The following is a 23,860-nucleotide window of genomic DNA, read 5'->3' as shown; positions in this document are numbered from 1 at the left end:
TGGAAAACGTTATGGCTCTCAAATCTTCTTCCAACTCTGATTGATGCTATCCAGACTTGAGGTCAACGGTGAAGATTATAAGCCGTTAATATTTAGCACCTGTGGGTTGATGTCGATGGCTGTCCCGAGCTTTGCGTGCGTCGGGTTTGTTTTGAGCGACGAAAGGTGTTGGCGGACTGGGCTTGAGCTGGCTTCGGTTTTGATTTAGAACTGTATCTTTTCGGAGGGAAGAAATTGTCGTAACCACCGTACTGTTTGAATACTTCAGTGAGCATTGCTTCGTCATATAAGTGTGTTGTAGATGGCGGGATGTTTCGTATGACTGTGTCTAGTGCAATATCTGGTGAGGAGTAGAAGGCCCTTCTGGATGATATTACTTCTGCGCGCCGGCCACATACATATTGTAGAGATTGGTCCGAAATGCCACGATATTTGGAGTCCTTTCATAAGATGTTTTTCTGTATGGACGCTATTATTTGCGGGTCGGCTACCTCACGGGCAACTTGCTTCAAGCCCTCTTCTAAAGCTTGTCTCTCAAGTAGGAAGGCGTGTGTGAGCACACCGAGAGTTTTATCCACTTTCTGTAGCACTTCTGCGTTGCACCATTTTGGGCTGATATTAACCAGTTGGGGGTTGGTCTTGAGCTCGGTGAAAACTGGAGCTCCATGTAGAGTTTTCTCCGCCTCTCTATATCGCAGGTTATGCCATGTGTCCGAGCCCAAGCGCTGGCATTCTTTCCCTTTTGCAACCATTTCTGCTGAGGCTGCGGGGACTGCGGGTTCCGCCTCCGTGGTTACTGTGTCGAAGCATAATCCGTCAATGGCCTCCATTCTATCATCCGTTGTTGGAGCCCGCGGGCTTTGATAGTCCTCACTTAATCCCGCACCACCTTGCTCTATCTCACTCTCTTCATTTGACTCGGCTTCTATGTCTGAGAAGGAGGTGTCTGCTTCAGCGATTACAGGGCTGGCTGTTTGGTTGGCCCTTTGGGTTGTCTCTTTGATTGTGTTGACGGCTTGCACTACGCGGTCAGCGGTGCTATTGGAGGTGACCATCATTTGCTGCATTAGCATTTGGAACATCTCCGTCTGTCTACTAAGGGCTGTTGCAATAGGGTCTTCTTTGCCCCCGTCTTCTGTCGCGACAGGTGTCTTGAGTCTCTTTATTCTGGTAGAGGACTGGGTCGGTGTCGGTGTGACACAATCATTATGGATCTTCCGATGTTCTTGTAGCAAGCGAGAGCGCACCACATCACTTGACAATTTCTTATTGATGCATGCAGTCTCAATGTTGGACACCAGCATATCATACTCCTGCGGCACGCCACTTAACAATATTTCTGCAACTTCGGTGTCTTCTATGTCCTTTCCGACGTCTGCTAGTTGTTGAACAAGGGGCATGACGTGATTGATGTATTCACCCATGCCTGAAAATTAATTGTGTGAAGCTGCTGCATCAAAAGCACATAAAGACCTTTATCTTCAAAATTTAAATATAGCTTAGAGATTCCTCCAAGCATCTTTAGTCGTTGCAGTTGGAGCAATTGAAGTTGTTTGGAGTGCTGCACTCCTTGTAAAAATGATTCCCGGAACAAGTAGAGCATATTTGGGTGGCTTTGCAGGCACCACTTCCATGTCTAAATTTGTAGCACTTGAAGCATTGTAGCACTGGCCTTATATATTCCGAAACAGGCATCCAAATATGTTCATATGTGGCATGATCTGGGTAGGCTGAAGCCAAAAATGTAACCAGAACAGTTTGCAGTGGTTTGTAACATCCATCTTCTTGTTTTTTGAAAAATCTTTTAACTCCGAGTATTCTGCATGAAGCTTTTAAATTTTCTAGGAGAGATTCCTCGCTCAATTCCACAGGAGCTTGAATAATTCCTTGAATTTCAATACTGTCATATGGTATTTTAGATGTCCAATTGTTTGACTCCATGAGGTCTTTATTTTGTCGAAAGGCATTGGCATAAAATTTAAAATAATTTAAAAATTGGCACTTTGGTAAAAAAAAAGCTCCCGGCAGCTTTTACGTATTGAACCCCTTGCTTGAACATGTTTTAATGCTTTGTTGATTTTTAGCAAGTCCATCGGCACTTTGTTACCTAGCTGCGATGAGCTTGAATTAATAAGTACAGGGTACTCTTTTTTGGATAGGTCTTCGTAGAGAGCGTGGTGGTCTTTGAAGAGACCGCGCTTGTTTTTGATGAAAGTCATTTTAACTTTGCTTCTTTCGACACATTCGGGTGAGATTAATCTTCTTTCTCACTTATGGAATGTAATTTTGATAGTCAAGACCAATGGAAAAGTTCGTAACAGCACAAAACAAAAGCCAAAAAAGGGCTAAAAATAGAAAAAATCAAAATAGTTTGAAAAAAGCGCAGCGCCTATATAATTTAACGTTCCCGCCCCACGACATCCGTCCATTGTAGAGCATATGTAGATAATAAAACTACTTTTTTCAACAAATCTGGTAAAAAATGGTTGAAACGACAGAGATATTCTTGCAAACGCTTGTATCATGCGTAGAGTTAATGTCGGTACCGAGTATGCAATTCCATAGTCCCTCTAAAGTTAGCACCATTATAATAGAAAATTTACTCCTGCGGCACGCCACTTAACAAAATTTCTGCAACTTCGGTGTCTTCTATGTCCTTTCCGGCGTCTGCTAGTTGTTAAACAAGGAGCATGACGTGATTGATGTATTCACCCATGCCTGAAAATTAATTGTGTGAAGCTGGTGCATCAAAAGCACTCTTCTGTAAAGACCTTTATCTTCAAAGTTCAAATATAGCTGAGAGATTCCTCCAAGCATCTTTAGTCGTCAAAGCATTGCGCACATACTGATAAAGAGAAGTGTGCACCGAAATGCATATGCATATAAGGCATAGTTGTTAAACAAGGAGCATGACGTGATTGATGTATTCACCCATGCCTGAAAATTAATTGTGTGAAGCTGCTGCATCAAAAGCACTCTTCTGTAAAGACCTTTATCTTCAAAGTTCAAATATAGCTGAGAGATTCCTCAAGCATCTTTAGTCGTCAAAGCATTGCGCACATACTGATAAAGAGAAGTGTGCACCGAAAGGCATATGCATATAAGGCATAGTTAGACAAGGTCATGACGTGATTGATGTATTCACCCATGCCTGAAAATTAATTGTCTGAATTGCGCAGCATCTTCTGTAAAGACCTTTATCTTCAGAGTTCAAATATAGCTGAGAGATGCCTCCAAGCATCTTTAGTCGTCAAAGCATTATGCACTGATAAAGAGAAGTGTGCACCGAAATGCATAGTTGTTAAACAAGGAGCATGACGTGATTGATGTATTCACCCATGCCTGAAAATTAATTGTGTGAAGCTGGTGCATCAAAAGCACTCTTCTGTAAAGACCTTTATCTTCAAAGTTCAAATATAGCTGAGAGATTCCTCCAAGCATCTTTAGTCGTCAAAGCATTGCGCACATACTGATAAAGAGAAGTGTGCACCGAAATGCATATGCATATAAGGCATAGTTGTTAAACAAGGAGCATGACGTGATTGATGTATTCACCCATGCCTGAAAATTAATTGTGTGAAGCTGCTGCATCAAAAGCACTCTTCTGTAAAGACCTTTATCTTCAAAGTTCAAATATAGCTGAGAGATTCCTCCAAGCATCTTTAGTCGTCAAAGCATTGCGCACATACTGATAAAGAGAAGTGTGCACCGAAAGGCATATGCGCGCCATTGCGCGGCACTGGTATAGACGCCGTATGTGACAGCAAGGCCTTAGCCAGGATATGCCTTAGCCTACAACCTGCGCTGTATCAGTATGTCACGGGTAGCACTACAGCAAAGTATGCGTGGGCAGACACTCGCCGACAATTTTGAGGACCAAGGCTTTTACATCGACGGTATTATGCGCTTAGTTAGTATTCCCACAGTCTTTCAAGTATAAGGGTATTTTTAATTGCGAATTTCCATGCGTTGTAGTTCGCAACGCCTTCTAATTTCTCGATGTTGAAAGCACCAACACCAATCACGTAGGTCGAAGATGTGCCAGGCGAAGCGCCAACAGTACGCTAGCTTCGTTGTTCGGCATGATTTATAGGTTAGGTGAAAATTAGTTGCCACGCACGATGCACGATGTCAGCTTGCCAAAAGGCGCAATCAGTGCTCAATCTTGTATTATAATAGCAAGCCACGTACCTCGTTATACCTGGGTAACATAACCTGATGAAGTGTAGTGCAGAGGAGGTTGCCGTATAGCGTATGTAGAAGTAGGGTCAACGGAGGCAGTGGCTGTATAAATAATACATCCGGTAGATTCAACAGTGTATTTGTCACCAATACAACGGATGAATTTATTTTATAACAATAAACTATTGTAAGAAATAAATGGATTTAACTATCAGCACGTCTGAGAGCGGTCGGTGTCAAAAAGGGAAGGAGCGAGTAAAACCAGAGACAGAACTAGTGTTGTCACATCACATGCATTGATCAAAGATAAGGTAAACTTATAAGAATGGTTTACACTCTATTTTTAACATATTATATGTTTTGTTTTTATATATTCTATTACTTACCCTTGGCTGACGAATGAACCTCGTGTTGAAAACAATATTAGTACCTACAACTTCTATCCTCATGTCCAAACGATAAACCCCATAGACTCTTGTAGCGCTAAGTACAGTAGCATTATTTTTAAAAATAAGGCATTTATTACTAATAAATTTTAATGACAAGGCCTTCTCACATAATTTACTAACGTTTATTAAATTAGTCGAGAGACCAGGTATATACATAACGTCTTTTAAAGTTACAAAGTCATTCTTAGTATGAATGCGTACACTGCCCCTACCAAGACAGTCAAGGGTTTCCCCTATTATTAGCTACAGCAACAGTCTCAATACATTTGTGAACAGTATAATGGCTAAAGCAACTTACATCATTGCACATGTGCGTTGTTGCCCCCGAGTCCACAATCCAGTCTTTACTCTAGTCTTACAGGTTAAAACCATCAGCGACATTTCTGAATTTGTCGTAAAAGCAGCCTTCTTCTTTTCCCTTTTAAGCTTGAAACATTTGGCCTTTACATGGCCAACCTTCTCGCAGTAGTGGCACTTGACTAGCTTCTTCACTGCCAACGCGGCATCTGACATAACCTCACTCGACGACAGGCGGCGATGTTCCTCTTGAAGGAGTCTTGTTCTATCGAGCTCTGTTGATATTACGGACGATTCCAGGCTAGACACCAGCGCATCATATGACGGCGGAAGCCCAAAGAGAAAGATCTCTGCCACTTCGGAATCTTCGATCACCTTGTCAGTTGTCGATATCCGCTAATTGCTGTACAATTGTCATAATAGCATCTATATAAGCGCTCATGCTATTACAACTTGATGTAATTGACGGAGCAGCGTGACACGTCAATAAAGACCTTTATTATCGAACGCCTTTTTAAGGTTATCCCACGCTTCCTTAGGCGTCGTGGCATTCCGAACATACTGCAGGCAATGAGATTTAATGGAAAGGCAAATACGTGCATTATGCTTTTGTATTTTTAGCATCGTCATTGTCCGTCCCAAGAATAGAGTCCATAAGTCTTCCAACTTCAAAGCCATTTCCATATAAAATGTGAAATTGGAAAAATTCGCCACGCTGACGAGTTTCTCAAAGCAATAAAGTTTGTTGTGCGTACCTTCATCAATTGAAGCCACGTTGCGTCTTCCTTATAGTGCCAAACAAAGTGGCCAAGTGCAGCGAAACACGCGTGCACAAAACGAAGTGCAATACGGCGGCGTGCCTAAAAATTCCAGACCACTTACTTGTTTAAAAAAAAATGCCGTGATTCGTAATACTGAGACCATAACCTATTCGAAAGGCAATGAAACAAAGCAATCGGAGACAAGACACGTTTAATGTTCTAGATGCGGTGGCGAACACAGATTACAAGAATAGTAGCTAGCTACAGATAAGACAGTGTCTTTTCTGCTTAGTTCAAATTCGTCCGCTTAAGCGCTCTAGTCGCAAACAATGACATCAGCTATGTAGTTATGATTGTGTATCGTGACGTCACTTCCTTGACAGGCAACGACTGTAGTAGTGCTTGACAAAGCACACTCGATATCGACAACTAGTGATGCTACACTGTCGATTGTCAATATATCGAAAGATAAATAAATATTTTGATTGAATGATGTCATCTTAGTGTGCGGGGATCTTCAGATTGAACTCGGATAGTGTTCTATCGATCTGAAAACCCCCCTCACGTAAGTAATATTTAATTAATAAAATAAAACAAACATATTTTTACTGTCTATTTATTCAATGCCTTTTTACGCAATTTGTTAGATTTGTATTTCGCAAGAGCTAACCTGTGAACATCATCCATTTTGGTAACGTACTTTTCTTCAATTGCACCTTTTAAAATTTTATTAATTATGTTGCACCAATTGTGCACGTGCAGTCGAGTGATTGAATTAATAAAATTTTTTTTTGCTAGAATATTGTGGCTAGCACATCCCAGCCAGGAAAGCCTCAGGGTGTTCGTCAAACCTGTTTTTAATTCTTTGCCCACATTACGCTTGTGAGCATTCATATTCAGAAAATTGTGGATATAGCTACTTGCGTCCCTGTATATTATTAAAAATTGACTACTGGGATAAGCCAAATTATTGTTTTTTAGCGATTTGTATTTTCTTTCTTTTATGTAGGCGTGGATATTTTCCTCAGAGCTGGTATAGCTTTTTAAGCAATTTTTGCATTGAATACTTTTTGTAAGCTTTCTACATATAAAGCCAGCAGTATAAGCTGAACACTGGACTTTAATTTTTTCCATTATTACGTCATGTCTGGTAAAAGACCCACTGGAAGTAGAATAACGTTCCTGTGAAGTGGTTGGGAGAGACTTTGCTTGCTGGTTTTCTTTATCTTCTTCGGGTTCATTAAAAAGAGAAGCTATGTCTAACAATGTCTCTCCATTATCCACTTCACAGTTTGCATATTTAGAATGAGGGCTCAAAATACTAGATAGCATTAACGACTTAAACGCGTATATAAAAGTATTTGCGTCTGGATTAACGTTTCTATAATTAATTGCCCTTATTCTTCCGAAAAAGTTTTCCAGTGGGTCCTGATTAATATTTCTGGGATAATAATAATCCACGTCATATTTTTCGAATAATAATTTGGACAATCTCACAAAACTTTCTAATGTGGTAATCCAACCATCTAGGGACGGTACCCTTACAAGCCGTGACTTTCCTGCTTGTATGGCGTTTTTACTGGTGCTATCATTAAATTTTATGTTTTTGATTGTTTTTATAGCTTGTTTCCAAAATTCGTGATGTTCAGAATTTGTTTTCACGTCTCTTCGCATTTTCCCTCTTTTAAATCCTCCTGGATGGCCGTTCACGCTATCGAATAACGTGTCGAAAAATTCTATTATTTCAGCAGTAGAAGCCATCGTGGTATTTTCGCCTCGTATTTTCAAGACAATCTGATAAGAAATCCAATGAGATTGTTTTAAAATGCTTCAAAACAGTGTTAATAAAATTAATTTATATCTCACCTGATCCAGACGTACGAAGTGGTTCACCGTGTGCTATTTCATCATCAGTGAACAAGCATGGGTAGGAATACCGAAGTCTTCGGCCTTCATGATCAAATTGATGTTTATCAAAATGTCGTTCACATACGCGTCAGCTCCGTAACTGCTCTTTCGAGAGTCCCAGGAGAGTAGTAGTTGTTGGCACCAGGTAGGACAACCAACGATTTCTCAGAGAAACGTTCTTCGGAAAACTAAAAAGCCGGTGCGTGTCACTTGTTGCGCCGCAGCCACTAACACAGCACTTCAAACATCACTCTTCACACCAAGCCACCAAACTCCAGCATCGCTTTTCAATAGAATGGGTAACTCGCTGAGTGCTATCTGGTCACTGATATCAGCCCATCGCTTGAAAATATTTATAGCAGAGAGGAAAGCTTCTACTACTTCAGGATCCTTTGCGCCATCATAACTGTAATGACAGTTAAGGAATGAGCCCCTTTGAGGTTGTGATGGAGCAGGCATTCTGTCCAAAATTCGGGCGAATTGCTCTGGTGACAGCATTTTTGGTGTTTTTCTCTTGACGGTGGTAACACGTCCGGAGCGCGTAACAAAGGTTGGCGTTTTCACACTCGCAGTCCCCAATCCTCTTCCACTCATCTAATTGTTAATTTGTGGGTCGTCCAGTGTGTCGTAGCTTCGCTCGTAGCGTAGTGCCGTAGCTCGTAGCCGTTGACAAAACGCGTAGCACGACGATGACGTCACGTAGACGGGCCTCACGTGTAGGGCGCCAGTTGTAGCGGAGAGGCGGGGGAATGGAGTAAAGACACGCAAACGTACTATGAGAGACTGGGTTTAATTTAACTTATCGAGATTACACATTTACATGCGGCACAGTACTGGACGCGAGTACTCCAGCGGGGGGTGGAGTGATTCGTGAACCAGCAATGTATTAACTCTGGTTTAATGACACTAAGACGACTCAACTATAGGGTGAGAGCGTATAGCGTGCACTACCGAGTTCCTACCTCTGACAACAAACAATTCCTTGGGTCCGTATATAAACACTCGCCGGCGGACAAGCGTTAGCGAGTTTGAACCTACAGCCAGCGCCATCTGTTGGTCGCCCGCGCAGGTCGAACTATGCGATTCCGCTGCTAGCGCGATCTGGCGGCGTATGGTGTTACAAGACAAGTTAAATTAAAATTTTATCGGAGCAGTAAAAGATTGGGCCCACCTCATGGGGCAGGGCGTGGCTCCACGCCGGGTGCTCCCTGCGGTTTTCTCCGGCCGGCGGCAGTCTCGGGACCCTCGTCGTCCTGCCTTGCTTATAGCAGTTATTTTTTCCATGGTTGCAGTATCCCCTAACATTAGGATTTTCTTTCTCAAATCCACAGATGAGCATTTTTCTATGATTTGGTTGGTCAGGCTGTCATCATTCTTAGGGAAGTTGCATATTTGTTGTGTTGGTCCCGAAGTCTCGGAACAAATTTATCAAATTTTCCATTAGAATCCTGCTTCATTAGCCGAAACAAATGACGTTCACAAAGTAAACTTTGTTTTGGAGAAAAATATTCAGTTATTTTTTCCAGTCCAACTTTGTAAACTTCTGTTCCATCTGATGGTTCTACATTTGGCCCTGGAAGGTTGTAATATATTTCCTGTAGAGCTATGCCAGCTGAATGAAGTAGAGTAGCTCTTTTTTTAGTAGCATCACCAATGCCTGTAGCAATCAGGTAATTTTCAATGACTCGTTTCCGTTTCTCCCAACGTGAGCCTAAAGTGGTCACATCTCCATCACAATCAAATGCTTCAAGCTCTGACAGCTGGGCAATTGTGGTTGATCTGATAACAATGGTGTTATTTTTGTCTCAAACAGCAAAAAATATTACACCCACCTTATGGGCTTCGTCAAAAAAGATAAAATTATTATTATACCCATATTATGGGCTTGATTAGTAATAAACAGTTTTTTGTTTTCTTCCTTTTTTTTCTTTGTAGACTTGTTTGAAAGCTTCTATATGTTTTATTATATGTTTTTTATTTAATATCTTTTATAAGAAAACAACATCAACAACAACAACATTTAAAAACAGAAACCATTTTACCGAGTTCAATATCATTTTCTAATAAGAGTTTTTTACAAATGAACATGTCCCTAATGAGAGACTCTGGCAAATCATTAAACTCGCAATCCGCTGCCAGTTTTTTAAGTTTAGTTAGAAACATATCTAATGTGTCCGTTCCTTGAACATGCGTAAAAAATTTGTGACGGCAAATCGCTAAGTTTTTCTTAGGAACAAAATAATTCTCAAATGCCTCTAGAACGGACTGGTAGGTCTTTCTGCTATCTTCGGAGAAAGAGTTAAACACATCTAAGCGCGGCATGAAATTACAAAATACCTGCTTCTATCTCTGCCAGGACGAAGCAATATCTCCTTCATCAAGCTTGAGCGGCCTGATAAGTTGCATCTCATCCGTTCGACGCCCATTAATCCATGAACATCCCAAAGCTATATAACCTACATCTCGCGCATGCGCCGTGGCAAATCATTAAACTCGCAATCCGCTGCCAGTTTTTTAAGTTTAGTTAGAAACATATCTAATGTGTCCGTTCCTTGAACATGCGTAAAAAATTTGTGACGGCAAATCGCTAAGTTTTTCTTAGGAACAAAATAATTCTCAAATGCCTCTAGAACGGACTGGTAGGTCTTTCTGCTATCTTCGGAGAAAGAGTTAAACACATCTAAGCAGTTCTCGCCAATGAAATGTAATAGCAACGCTATTTTTCTTTCTTCTGTCTCCTTGTCATGTTTCATTGCAACCATAAAATTACAAAATACCTGCTTCCATCTCTGCCAGGACGAAGCAATATCTCCTTCATCAAGCTTGAGCGGCCTGATAAGTTGCATCTGGACATCCATATTTTAACAATTTTCTTTATCACAACTTACTGAGTGTCTCAGTAAAGACGAGTCTTTACGATTTTCTCGCTGCCACCATGTTTTATTATATGTTTTTTTATTTAATATCTTTTATAAGAAAACAACATCAACTTGATCTCAAGACATCTTTTATTAACATCCATGCAATACAAAATGCTCCACACACAAACCAACACCTTAAACAGATAAGATATAAAAGGGTCCATACACAAACCCCAACACTATATAGTTTCTAAAAGTTTACCTACATTACGACGGTGGAAGCCTGAAGAGTAGAATTTCTGCCACTTCAGGATCTTCGATGACCTTGTTGTTGCACAATAGTCATATGGAGAGGGCCCTGTGATTTTAAAGCTTTTGGTCTTTCTTTTAATTCCTTTATTGCCTTTGCGATAACCTTAACCGTTTTAATACCCTCCATTCCCAAAAACGATTTCTGTTAGAGTGAGCATTTGTAGCACCTAGACTTAGATCTGCACTGAGCTTTGACATGACCAAAACGGAAACAATTGTTGCATTGGATGGTTGGGAGAAGGTAACACTCTACAGGCAAACTGTTGTAGAAACATAAGACTTTTGGAGGCAGACTACGACCACTGATCGAGTAGGAATCCATGTGGGAGTATTATTCTCACCAATGGATTTCCAACTTAATCTGCGGGCCTTAATCACGCGTCCGAAGCCCTGGGTGACTGATACATTTTCTACCACCTCTTGCATCGACCAGGAGAGATATATCCCTAATAATATACCCCACTTCAGGATCTTCGATGACCTTGTTGTTGCACAATAGTCATATGGAGAGGGCCCTGTGATTTTAAAGCTTTTGGTCTTTCTTTCTTTTAATTCCTTTGCTGCCTTTGCGATAACCTTAACCGTTTTAATACGCTCCATTCCCAAAAACGATTTCTGTTAGAGTGAGCATTTGTAGCACCTAGACTTAGATCTGCACTGAGCTTTGACATGACGAAAACAATTGTTGCATTGGATGGTTGGGAGAAGGTAACACTCTACAGGCAAACTGTTGTAGAAACATAAGACTTTTGGAGGCAGACTACGACCACTGATCGAGTAGGAATCCATGTGGGAGTATTATTCTCACCAATGGATTTCCTACTTAATCTACGGGCCTTAATCACGCGTCCGAAGCCCTGGGTGACTGATACATTTTCCACCACCTCTTGCATCGACCACTCCGGAGAGATATCCCTAATAATATACCCCACTTCAGGATCTTCGATGACCTTGTTGTTGCACAATAGTCATATGGAGAGGGCCCTGTGATTTTAAAGCTTTTGGTCTTTCTTTTAATTCCTTTGCTGCCTTTGCGATAACCTTAACCGTTTTAATACGCTCCATTCCCAAAAACAATTTCTGTTAGAGTGAGCATTTGTAGCACCTAGACTTAGATCTGCACTGAGCTTTGACATGACCAAAACGCAACAATTGTTGCATTGGATGGTTGGGAGAAGGTAACACTCTACAGGCAAACTGTTGTAGAAACAAAAGACTTTTGGAGGCAGACTACGACCACTGATCGAGTAGGAATCCATGTGGGAGTATTATTCTCACCAATGGATTTCCTACTTAATCTGCGGGCCTTAATCACGCGTCCGTGGGTGACTGATACATTTTCTACCACCTCTTGCATCGTGGAATGCATAGTGGAATAATATGCCCATACAAGTCACATGAAATGTGGGAACAACTGCGGTATAATCTGCTGAGGTAAAGGCGGGATGTAGGGAAGCGGGTGACGCGAATGCTGAGATCGACCTCGTGGACTTCGGTAAATCAAACCACAGCGACTGATATCCAATCAGGTGTTTATTCACGAACACATATGAATATCTCTATTTTTCCATAATCACATTAATATAATTGTTGTATGTATATAAACGGGGACGATGATTTTTGATGTGCTTACAGTGGTACGGTCATGGCGAGAAAGAGGCAGAGACAGTAGAGTTATGTAGTTCTCTACCATAGACTACAAATAAGTGGTGTACAGCATAGATAAATCCAACAATTTCCCCTGGCTCTCCTTGTTGGATAATGCTTCCCTATACCACCATTTTTGTAAAAATTATAAACTGACTTATGCCACTGTCAAGTGATTGCGTTATGTTACATGCTTAATATTCATTATTCAACAGATTTGACATATGAAAACTACCACTGAAAAAGATAATATTAAACTGGCTACACTTGAAATGGTAAGGACGAAGGACGAATAAGGAGCCTTTAATTATGGCCTAAAAATGTTAGGACGATACGTGCGAAAGTTTAAGATGTGACACTTGTCATAGTGCCGCGAAATTTTAATGTGAAATGCGAAAAACGCAACGTTACAAGTGTTTATTCTTTGTTAAAGCCTTGAAGTGCACAATATCGCCTCAGCTTGTTGTCGGCTCCATACAATTCACAAAGAATGCGGCCGGCATCACTTATGGTTTCGATTATCTCGCTTTTTTCCATTTTCCCCTTTTTTACCACTAGGCTGGAAAGCAACCCACCTAGAGCGGAGATAGCAACTGCTATTTGCTGCTGTTTTGAATTTATGCTCTTGTCTTTTTTCTTTGCAGCATCTGACATCGCTACTTCTATTTCAGGGTCAAGTTTTGGTGTAATTAATTGAGGCATATTCTCAATACCTAGTTGGGTATTTCTTTGTTATTCTGGACGAAAAGTCTCTACTCCTCTCCTCTTCTCCATGCTTTTTTTATAGTCCGACTTTTAGCCAGTTAATCGTGTATTTTAGGAGAGCTTTGCATATGCTTATCTCCATCTTCCCACTGGGAATTGGGCTTTTAAAATTTCATTTTCTATTTTGTCTTCTAAAATTATAACCTCTTCTTAATTCACTTTCTCGCCAACGTCGGATTTCATATCCCAATATATTCAAGGTCGCGCTCTCTAGAAAGAAAAAAATGACGTATTTTAAACTATTTTCCTGAAACGCTGCAGCCGTACACTTCTCACTACTGTCATGCTTCTGCTTCCTGTCACGACGTAACTTGAAGCATTTTGCCTCGATGTGGCGCTCTTTATTGCAATAGTGACACGTGACTTTCTTCTTTGCAACATAAGCCGCTTCTGAAGGCGAGTATGACACAGGAGATTTCGAGATTCCTCTTGAAGTAGCCGCGTTCGCACAAGTTCACTGGACACAGAAGTAGTCAGATATGCTGTCGAAAGATTATTGACCAGTGAGTTGAAGTACTTCGGCAAACAGCTAAGAAGCAACACTGCGATCTCGCTGTCTTCTATTGTTTTCCCAATGTCTGCCAATTGCTACACCAAATTCATTACCTGATTTATATAAGCAACCATGCTGCCTGCGTACTGCGCTTGATGAAGCTGTCGCATAAGCAGCAGCAGACAAAATGACCCTCGATCCTCAAAAACATCTGCCAAACTTTTCCAAGCCTCACGAGCGGTCTGCGTTTCTCACGTAGGTATTGGAATAAATTAGGCTTTATGCTGAGTGCTATGCGTGCCAGCGCACGTTGGTCGCGCGCAGTGTTATAGTTACTGCTGTCTTCCAATTTTTCGACCGCATGCGCTGGTGCAACCATCGGTATAGCTGACGTGGACGGCGCGCAATCCATTGAGCCGTTATTCGCCGCGTCGCGATTATCTTCAGTGGGTCCTTGCATCGAGAACAACAATATAATCAAAACCAGAACCTGTTGAGAGGGCTGGATGACCACGCAAATGTGTCAGCGCGGCTTGTGGTTGGATTTTCTCGACAAATAAACGCCAAAATGTTTTGTGATGACCACTGTTTATTTACCATAAATAATGGTCATCAATGACATCGAATTCCTGTGGGAGTCCCGACAGCAGCAGCTTGGCTATCTCTGAGTCTTCAATGGATTTCCCGGTGTCACCAAGTTCGCGCACAAGAGTCATAATATACTGTATGTATTCATTCATGTTACTGAAGTTACTGTAGCTCGCCTGATGGAGCTGCCTAAGCAGCATAACTCGTCTATAAACGCCCTTAACCTCAAATACTTTGCATATAGCATCCCAGGTCTCCTTTGCCGTCTTAGCATTTCTCACGTATTGGATGCATGATGCTTTGAGCGATAGGTTTATACGTGCTAAAGCACGCTGGTCATTTACGACGTCGATGTCGCCTGCCGTGGTTCCATCGATGCAACTCCAAAGCCCATCTATTATTAGTGCGTTCTTCATATAGTGTTTCCGCACGCAGAAATTGCTCACACCTTCTAACCGATCAAAGGGAGCATAGGAACATGGCTTGATATTTTGAAATGCATTTGCAGATGCCACGTTTTCATGCGCCGTCGCTGTACTTGCTTCTGACAAAATCTCGCCACGCGGGCGTCACGGCCAAAAATAATGAATCTTCACAAACGATGGACAATATTTTCTTCTATATTTCACGGAGAGTGAACACAGATAGATCGTCTGGAGCCCGTAACCTCTTGGAGATGATGAGATGAGGTGGGGAAGAGAAACGTGGATCTTGGGAAGTTTCTACTGGCTCTCCCGCGAAATAAAAATACAGCTCTCACTTTCACAACAATATTGTCCATATAAAACGTTTCAGGCTTACAATTATGCATATTAAATAGAGTTTAGGCTACGCGAGACCGATACAAAAATATGTGCCTCCATCGAAGCAACCGGATACAGAGAGAGTGAGTGACAGATAGTTCGATATAGATCAAGGGCAAGTGTCAAACTTCCTTAGTGCTTATCGAACAAATGACAGGTGAATTCCTCGGGTAGACCTGACAGTAAAATTTCCGCTATTTATTCGTCGTCAATAGTTTTTCCAATGTCTGATAGCTGCGTGACGAGCTGCAGTACGCTTTCAATATAATCGGACATACTTGAGTAGTGGCCGTATTCGACACGATGCAATTTTCTAAGTAGTAGCACTCTTCTGTACAAGCCTTTATCCTCGAAAGTAGTCGAAAGTAATCTCCATGCGTCCTTAGCGGTCTTCGCCTCACGAACGATTTTGTATAAACTTGGTTGGCACGATAGACAAATTCTAGCTAATGCTCGTGCATCACGCGTTGGGTCGTCGTCAGTTCCGAGTACGCTGTTCCATAATCCTTCCAAAGTTAGCACCATTTTGATGGCAAACTTCCAATTACTCCAATTGTCCAAACCATTTAACTTTTCAGTACTAGTTGACATTCCAGAGGTTATGTTGGTCGGTCCCACGTGTTCGTTGCTGCGGTCATTCGACTCAGACATTCTTAAAAATTCTTGCGCCACGCTAATGTGCTATCTTAGCTTTAAAATGTAGTCTGGGCTACTTAACCTGTTAGAGAGATCAGGCGTAGGGAAGCGGGTGACGCGAATGCTGAGATCGAACTCGTGGACTTCAGTAAATCAAACCACAGCAAATGATATTCAATCAGGTGTTTATTCAATAACATATGAATATCTATTTTTATAATAGTCACATAAATACAATTCGTGTATATAAGGTGTAAACGGGGACGACACAGACAAATAATGTAAAGATAAAATAGGTTGATGCTTTCAGATGCTTACAGTAGTACGGCCATGGCGAGAAAGAGGCAGAGAGAATAGATGTTAGATTAATAGATCGCTGCTGTTGCGCTCCACCGGACGATGGACCCCTTCCGTTTAAATTTAAATTAGACGGAGAAGGTTGGATTAACTGGCCAGTCTTCTTAATGCCGCGGGAATCTTTTACCAAATCGCCCAGCTTATCTCCAAAGAGAAAGGCATCTCTTTTCCTGTCTTTAAATGGTTCTGTCAGGGCTTTTTCTACCAATGGCATAATAATAGAGCGACGGGTGTCCGTTTCGGCATAGTGGGAATCTGCTAACATTAGGCCAGCATCACTCATTGTCCGAATAATCTCTGGAATATCCGCATTCTTTTTCAAAAGGCTAGTCAACGCCTTGCCTAAGGCTGAAAGCGCTTTGCCAAGCTGGTCCTGTTTAGCGAGTAGCCTTTTATCCCTCAGCTTGCATGATTCGGCCAACATGGCCCCAATTTCCGGGTTTAGAGATGGGCTTTTAGCCAAAGGGGCGTTTTTTGGACATGGGTACTTTTTGAGAAGGTCTTCTTTTGCCTCTTTTTTTAGCCCTTCTAACAAAACTTTTTGCCATCTTGCTGCAACATCAGTCTGCAAATTATCACCGAATTCATTGGGTTCACTTTCCAATTTACCTAATTCTTGTAACAAATCTGGGTCAAAATCGTCGATCGCAGACGTCGCGATGTCTTCCTTTGTAACATCGCATGCATTGGAATTTGGACTTGTGCATGCAGTTGTATAGTTCAACAAACTAGCATCATCGAATACGATGTCATGGCCAGGGTATTCCACATAATATCCAATTGTATCATCGTGTGGTATAAATTCAGTATCAGTATCAGCAGTGGGTGCTGTGACCTCACTATCGTTGGGTGCCGAGGGCTTAGCAGATATACCTTCATCACATTCTATATGTTCTGAAACCCGAATAGGAATAAACGGATAATATTAGTAATAATAAAAAAAATATGAGGGTACTTTAAAAAAAAAGGATTGTGGCAAATGGTCGCTTATTATTCAGAAGGAATGAATTTATAGTATCTCCCAATGAATGCAAAGGGTTCGAACAAATTGGCGCTTTTAAAATATCACCCAATGAATGCAAAGGGTTCGAACAAATTGGCGCTTTTAAAATATCACCCGATGAATGCAAGGGGTGTAGAAATAAATATTATCCGAAGAATACAACGGATAACAACACCACAACAAAAAACTTGAGCACTTTGTGGAAATAAAAAGGTAAGTAATCACCTTCAATTTGCACATCATTTTGAATCGGAGGTATAGCCTGCCGTCCGGCATTCCGTCGACGCTTCGCTTCGATTTTTTGCTCGTACAATTTTAATTTTCGTAACCATCTTTCTTCATCGGACTCCGTATGCGGACGTTTTGACATTTTTTTTTTATATATTATTTTATTCACTTTACTGCACTTGTGCGAACGCCGCGCGCGCACGGACAATAATGAAGATGGCGGCTGGATTGATAGGACTGGTTAGGGTAGGATAGTAGAAGGGGAAAAATATATCTTTTTTCTCTTTCTCTACTCTGAAACTTGTGCGATATGGTTTGCGTGTAGCGGGGGCTACTACATGGTAAAGGATTAAATCTCGGAGGACGAGGACAGGATAATCTTTATTTTGTTTGTCTTGTCCTTGAATATTTTCTCGCTGAGTGGACACAAATACTTTTTATTATATCTTTTAATTTCTATTGTTCTCTTATCTGGATAGAAAATTCTCAAGCCTTTAGATTGCTCAACTCCCACAAATATGCCCAATTCACCTTTGGCATCCCACTTCAACCTTTTTTCTTTGGGAATATGAACAACAACCTCTGAGCCAAAAACCATTTTTAAGGTACTTACATCAAAATCTCCTCTTTCCCACAGCTGGTAAGGGGTCTTGCCTTTAATATGGCTTGGACTGGTTCGATTTAAAATATACACTGCCATGTTCACAGCTTCAGCCCAAAGTTCCTTGCCAAGCTTTGCTCCGCTGATCATAGTCCGAGCGGCCTCTACCAAGGTTCTCATGTCGCGTTCCGCTTTGCCATTCTGCTCTGGGGTGTAAGCAATCGTAGTTTGATGTGTTATCCCTTTGTTCACCAACAGCTCCTTCACATCCTTGTTTACGAACTCCTTTCCGTTATCTGTCCTCAGAACCTTCATGTCTTCTGAAGTTCTGCAGTTTAATATGAAGTGCTTAATTTTCTCTGCTACTTCTGACTTACTTTTTAAGAAGTACACAACCCTGTAGCTGGTAAAGTCGTCCTTCAGGAGAAGAAAGTAGCGCGCCCCTCCAACAGACGGCACTTCCATTGGGCCACACATATCTCCATGCACCAACTCTAATGGTTTAGATGAGCAGCTTGTGCTATTTTTGAAGGGCAACCTGTGCGCCTTTCCCTTTAGACAGTCAACACATTTTTTTTCTATCCTCTCTAAAAGTGATGTTGTTTTGTATAAGCACTGATTTCACATAGTCCATATTTTGATGACAAAATCTTTCGTGCCATTCACTTAAGGAGCACACAGCAGCATAATCCTCTTCTTTGATGGTCTCTAATAAATAATGACCACCCACGCAAACACCTATGCCACATACGACACCGTCTTTGCAAATACGACACTGTTCAACTGACATTGTCACTTCATAACCATTTTTCGTTGCCTTTGGCACCGAAAACAAGTTTACTTTCATGTCCGGGACATGTAAGACGCCACTCATTGTTGATTGCAGGTAGCAGTTCCCATCAAAAACCTTCAAATTCACTTCTCCGACTCCCAAAACAGGTAAACGCCGACCATCTCCAACAATCACAAATCGATCTGACACTGACAGATAATTTGACAGCAATGACTTTTCACTTGTCATATGTTCGCTCGCTCCGCTGTCTATGAGCCAACTTTGACCGAATGATTTTTCGTTTTGTTCACTCCCCGATGTCATGGCCGTCACCGTAAAGGCATTATTGTTTTTTGATGAATTTCCTGGTTTTACACTTTACAGCTTAGGACAGTCAGATTTTAAATGTCCCACTTTTTCACACATAAAACATTTTCGAGTGTCCTTTGTACTCTTACACTGTTTCATAAAATGTCCAACTTGCCTACACTTGAAACATTTTCTTTGTCCACTATTTTTATTCTTCATTTTTACCCACATAGCCATATTATCACCATCTTCAAAACTCCTCGAATTCATTCTCTCTTCTTCAACAAGAAGCCTCGCAACTAAATCCTCATATATTTGCTTAGCTGGATCTACCGACTCCCAAGCAGAAACAAAGTGACTATACTTCTCCGGCAAAGACATAAGCACTTTAGTTATAATAGGCTTATCTGAGATTTCCTCTCCTGCCTGTTTCAACTGACTCTTTATTTCTTGCAGCTTGGACAAAAATAGAAAGAAAGAAAGAAAGAAAGAAAATAATTTATTTATAACAGCAATGACACATAATAAGTAAAAATAACAATAGGAAATGTTGCCGCTATAAAAAGGTCCCGGCTCAGCATATCGCTGGTTGAAAACCAGCACAGGTCTTCCGCCGGACTACAGGAGAGTGCAATAGTGATATGTCGGTCCCTTCTTCATATTTATAATTGAAAAAACGCTGCTGAAGCAGGTGTATACTTGTGCTAGATTTTTGTTCGTAGACACTCAACAGCTTCGACCACATTTGAGCAGCTGTCTCACAAGTAATAATATGAACCATAGCACTTTCACTGAGCCGGGTGACTAAAAGACTCTGCGCTTTTACATCCTTCTTTGTCCAATCCTCTGCTTTGGTTTCAGGTATCACCTCTGTACCATCCACAACTCCCAGCACATCTTGAGCTCTTAATAAAACTGTAACCTGGAACTTCCATAAGCTCCAGTTCCTCTGACCTTCCAACTTGATGACTCCCGCTGATGTAAGCCCCAGTTGATCCATTGCCCCGGTTTCAACTGAACAGTTATCACGTAGGTATCTGCCACAACGATGTCTAATGCAGTACTATATAAACACCTAGCACCCCGAACCCCTAGACACCGCTAACCTCGAAGACACCTTACAGATTTATGAAGCCATCTGGGCCCACAACCTGTCAGGACTTAAATAAGAAAGTCACACTTTAATCTGGAATCTGTTTATTGAAGAAAGCAATCAAACTTTTACATTTACAAGATGCGCCCACCATTGCAGTGTCTAATCAGAGGAAGCACACTGTCAAAGACAATCTAGAATCTAGCTATAACTAACCATAGATTATTGCCAGTACAAAATATGCTATTGCCTCTAACACTTCTATCTGGTGGTTGGATTGTCTTAAAATTTGGCACACATATGTAAGTTAGATGACAATGCAAGTACATTCAGCAAATGAAGCTTTATCACAACAAAAAAATACTTTTTTTCACTTGTCATGCTCGTAAAGTTCGTGTTTATGCTGGATCTAGGCGACATAAAATGACTTTTTATGCTCTAGTGCATAAAGTGAAATCTTCGTCTATGACCAAGGCAATCATGCCGCAGCTAACAGCAAACAGCCACAAACAAAAAAGTATCTGTATATTTTTTTAATATTTTTTTATCTCTGTATAACTAAAAACATCAATCTAATAAATCAAAATAAATCAAGAAAACTGAATATTTATAATTATTTAAAATAAAAAGTACCTAGTAAGTGAACAATGTTATGTTTCCACTGTTGTTATTTCATCTCCTCGCTATCGAAGTGAAAAGCAGAGTCTAAAACTCGAGCATTAAACCCATTTTCCCCTCGACGTGTCTATCCACCCTCGCTGTACCGGCTGGGGTGGCTATATGAACGTCTCGGGTAAAATGACTCGTTTTATGCTCTCGTTGTACAATCTACCATATTTCATTTATCAAAGGGGCTTTCTTTTTAAGCGCGCAAAGTGTTTTCCGGGGCTTCGTTGACGGTTGTATAATATAACATTCATACGCTTTTATATTAATCAATGTTAATGTTAAGTGACCATCAGATCTGGATAGTTAGTTAATTTTCCATTTTTGTACGTAATTTTAGTATTATATTTAATTGCAAAGCGAGGCGAGAGAATCTATGAAACGAATCAATAGTCTTTTTGTCATAACTTTACCCGGATATGGATTTCATAAAACATCCTCTTATTATGATCATGTAACTTTTTTCTCGCATGGGCAAAATAAACTGAATGCTTCTCGCGCCTCGCCGTTCAATAGTGCAAATGTTAATGTATCGGACCATTCTTTTATGTACCTTATATATATTACATAAGTTTATTAGCTGAAGCCGTATTAAAATCATGACGTTTTAAATCATTCAACTGGGAAGTAAGAAGTCTGTAGGTATGGCGGAAATCAAATGACGTAATGTATATGAACTAGCAAAACACAAACTCCCGGCTACTTTGACGGTGAACTGTAGCGTCTTTTGTTAACCAACTCAATTGATTAACCATTTATTTATATATAATCTGAATTTCCGAGTAAAGCGTCAAAAACCCTATTCAGCAGGGCTACTACGAAACTCGAAGTTCGTGTCGTGCGGTCCCTCTCGCTCTCGTATTAAATATTATAAGTGTCAGAGAGACCGCACGACACGAATTTCGAGTTTCGTAGTAGCCCTGCAGGCTTCTTATTCGCGTCTAATGTTTGTTTATTTTGTTTCTGTTTTAATATGGTTTAAGCAGTTACCGTTTGACTGAATTAATTTTGCCCGATGGAACTTTTCCAGTAGGAAACTTTGCCAGAAAATGTTTAGATGTTAGCGTATTTTTTACCAAAATAAAAAATGTAATGAACTAAAAGGATATATTTAGCGAAATAGTAAGGTTAAATGGTAAAAGATATGCCCGCCTTCGCCATGATAAACATTCAAGCTGTCTTAGTACACATAAATAAATATCTGAATAAGCAAGTGCGTTGGTTTAGATAATTAGTGTAGGCAGGTGCGATGTTTATTATGACGACTGTATCTAAATCCAATCTTTCCTCGGCGATTGTGTCACAAGATATTAATTTAATACAATAATTAGTTTGTATCAAACATTAATTCAGTCAAATTTATTTGGTAAAGTAGACGGTTTTAGTCTTTGATAGAGTTGTTTATTTCTCATTGTTTACCATATAAAGAACTGACGAAACCCAAACATTTTGATAAACAAAAATATACTCTAATGCATGTAATTAAAATAGTTTTCATTTACTAGTGAAATGACTTTTATAAATATAGCATTCTATTACCCATTGTTGCAACTGTGATAGTATGTGTATGCGTTCAGATGAAATAAAATTGTACTCGTATCAACATTAGAGTATATTTTTATTTTATTGTATAAATTTAGATCATAGTGCTTCAATTATAACATCGATTTTTAGGCTAATTTATTTTGTGAGTACACAATGTACAAAAAAATGTGATCTTCGCAAAACGAGTCATAGTCTCGGTGTTTTTTTTAGAAATTTTACTAAATTTGGACGAGATTATGCAGTAAACAGTCAGCTGGGCAAAGTTAGTCAGTGTGGCAAAATGTATCATAAAAAAAATGGAAGATGTTATGTTTGTAAACCGATTTCGATAATTATATTTTTAATCAAGCAATACAACACGCTCAAGTTGTCCCATTTAAATTTTTATTAAAAAGCCATATACCGAAGGTTACTCAACGTCTTTCGAGGTAGTTCGGCTACCCGGTAAAAGATGGCGCCACTAATTAATAAAATTTCTACTTTAAATGAATTTCCCTATGGATATATGAACTTGGTAAATCAACTTCGAGACTCAAAATTCCCTTAATACAAAATTTTCGTCGAAATGTTCATAGTGTGTATACCTATAATATACTAGAATAATAGAAGGATTGGGCTTGGGCTGACCGCTTTCTGCATTATATCGTCCAATGTAACTATGTCAATTGTGCATAGTTGACTCGGTGCTTTGTGATCAGTGAATGATAACCATTTACAGTGTATACGTGCCTTATAATATTTCGAAGCCATATTTTGTAAATATATTTATAGAGAATTTTTATTTTCGCTTTTTATTACACCTCAAATCCTTGTGTAACCACCTAAATTCTAAAATTACCCCACACCGAGAGAGAGGGGCTTTGGAGTCGTACTTGGCTGTTTTTGTTTATTATGAGAAAGGGTGCCAACGAAGCGCTAGTCAGGTGATCTGATGGTAAGTACCATCACTCATATTCAACACCAGAGGATTGCAGATACGTTCCCACACTAAGAGGCCTAAAATAGGCAGTGGATCTAAGTAATTTTCGAACCAGGGCAAAGTGCATGCTTACATGCACATAATTATATAGGTAGTTTGCTATTATGGACTATTGTAATAATTCATTAATTCATGGTGGCGATCCAGCAACGACGCAGAACTACGCGAGTAGATGAAGATAAATACGAGTAGGTATGATAGAACTGGGTAATTTTACCCCAAAAGTACCATATTACTATACCAGTACCTACTTTGCCCTATCAAGTTTGTGTTACGCAATGATAAGCCATAATATTGATTGGAATGGGCGAAAATTAATTACAGTTGATTGTATGAAAGTACGAGCAATTGAGAGAGCTATGCTCCGAGTTTCTTTGCGCGATAGAATCCGGAATACGGAATTCGCCGAAGAACTAAAGTCATCGACATAGCTCGAAGAATATGCAAGATGAAGTGGCTAAAAGGCGGGCAATATCGCTCGAAGAACAGATAACCGTTGGGGGCAAGTCCTCGGATGGCGACTGGGTCATTATTCGATCGTTTTAACCGCCTCAATTTTTGTGGTCACTTTTTTATGAATGCTGACAATTTTATGACATTTTAGA

General features: G+C 40.3%; 2 protein-coding genes and 1 pseudogene across 2 annotated transcripts in view; 1 reads left to right on the top strand and 2 right to left on the bottom strand.

Moving 5' to 3' along the window:
- The window catches only part of Mer (ezrin/radixin/moesin family protein merlin), a 44,564-nt gene extending 21,507 nt beyond the window's left edge, over nt 1-23,057 (top strand). The window contains exon 13 of the mRNA XM_074091904.1: nt 19,834-23,057. The gene's annotated coding sequence lies outside the window, so the exon portion shown is untranslated. The remainder of the gene's footprint in view (nt 1-19,833) is intronic.
- LOC141431453 (uncharacterized) lies at nt 1,444-8,936 on the bottom strand (annotated as a pseudogene).
- On the bottom strand, nt 10,515-19,840 carry LOC141430997 (uncharacterized). Its single transcript, XM_074091919.1, has 2 exons — nt 17,288-19,840; nt 10,515-16,953 (listed from the first exon to the last, which is right to left on the bottom strand). The coding sequence occupies exons 1-2, from the start codon at nt 17,430-17,432 to the stop codon at nt 15,926-15,928; spliced, it is 1,173 nt and encodes a 390-aa protein (XP_073948020.1). The 5' UTR covers nt 17,433-19,840; the 3' UTR covers nt 10,515-15,925.
- Nucleotides 23,058-23,860: the final 803 nt, after the last annotated feature.

This window comes from Choristoneura fumiferana, chromosome 9 (assembly GCF_025370935.1).
Source record: "Choristoneura fumiferana chromosome 9, NRCan_CFum_1, whole genome shotgun sequence".
NCBI lineage: Eukaryota > Metazoa > Arthropoda > Insecta > Lepidoptera > Tortricidae > Choristoneura > Choristoneura fumiferana.
The sequence above is the reverse complement of the archived record's forward strand: the minus strand, read 5'-3'. Positions and strand labels throughout refer to the sequence as shown.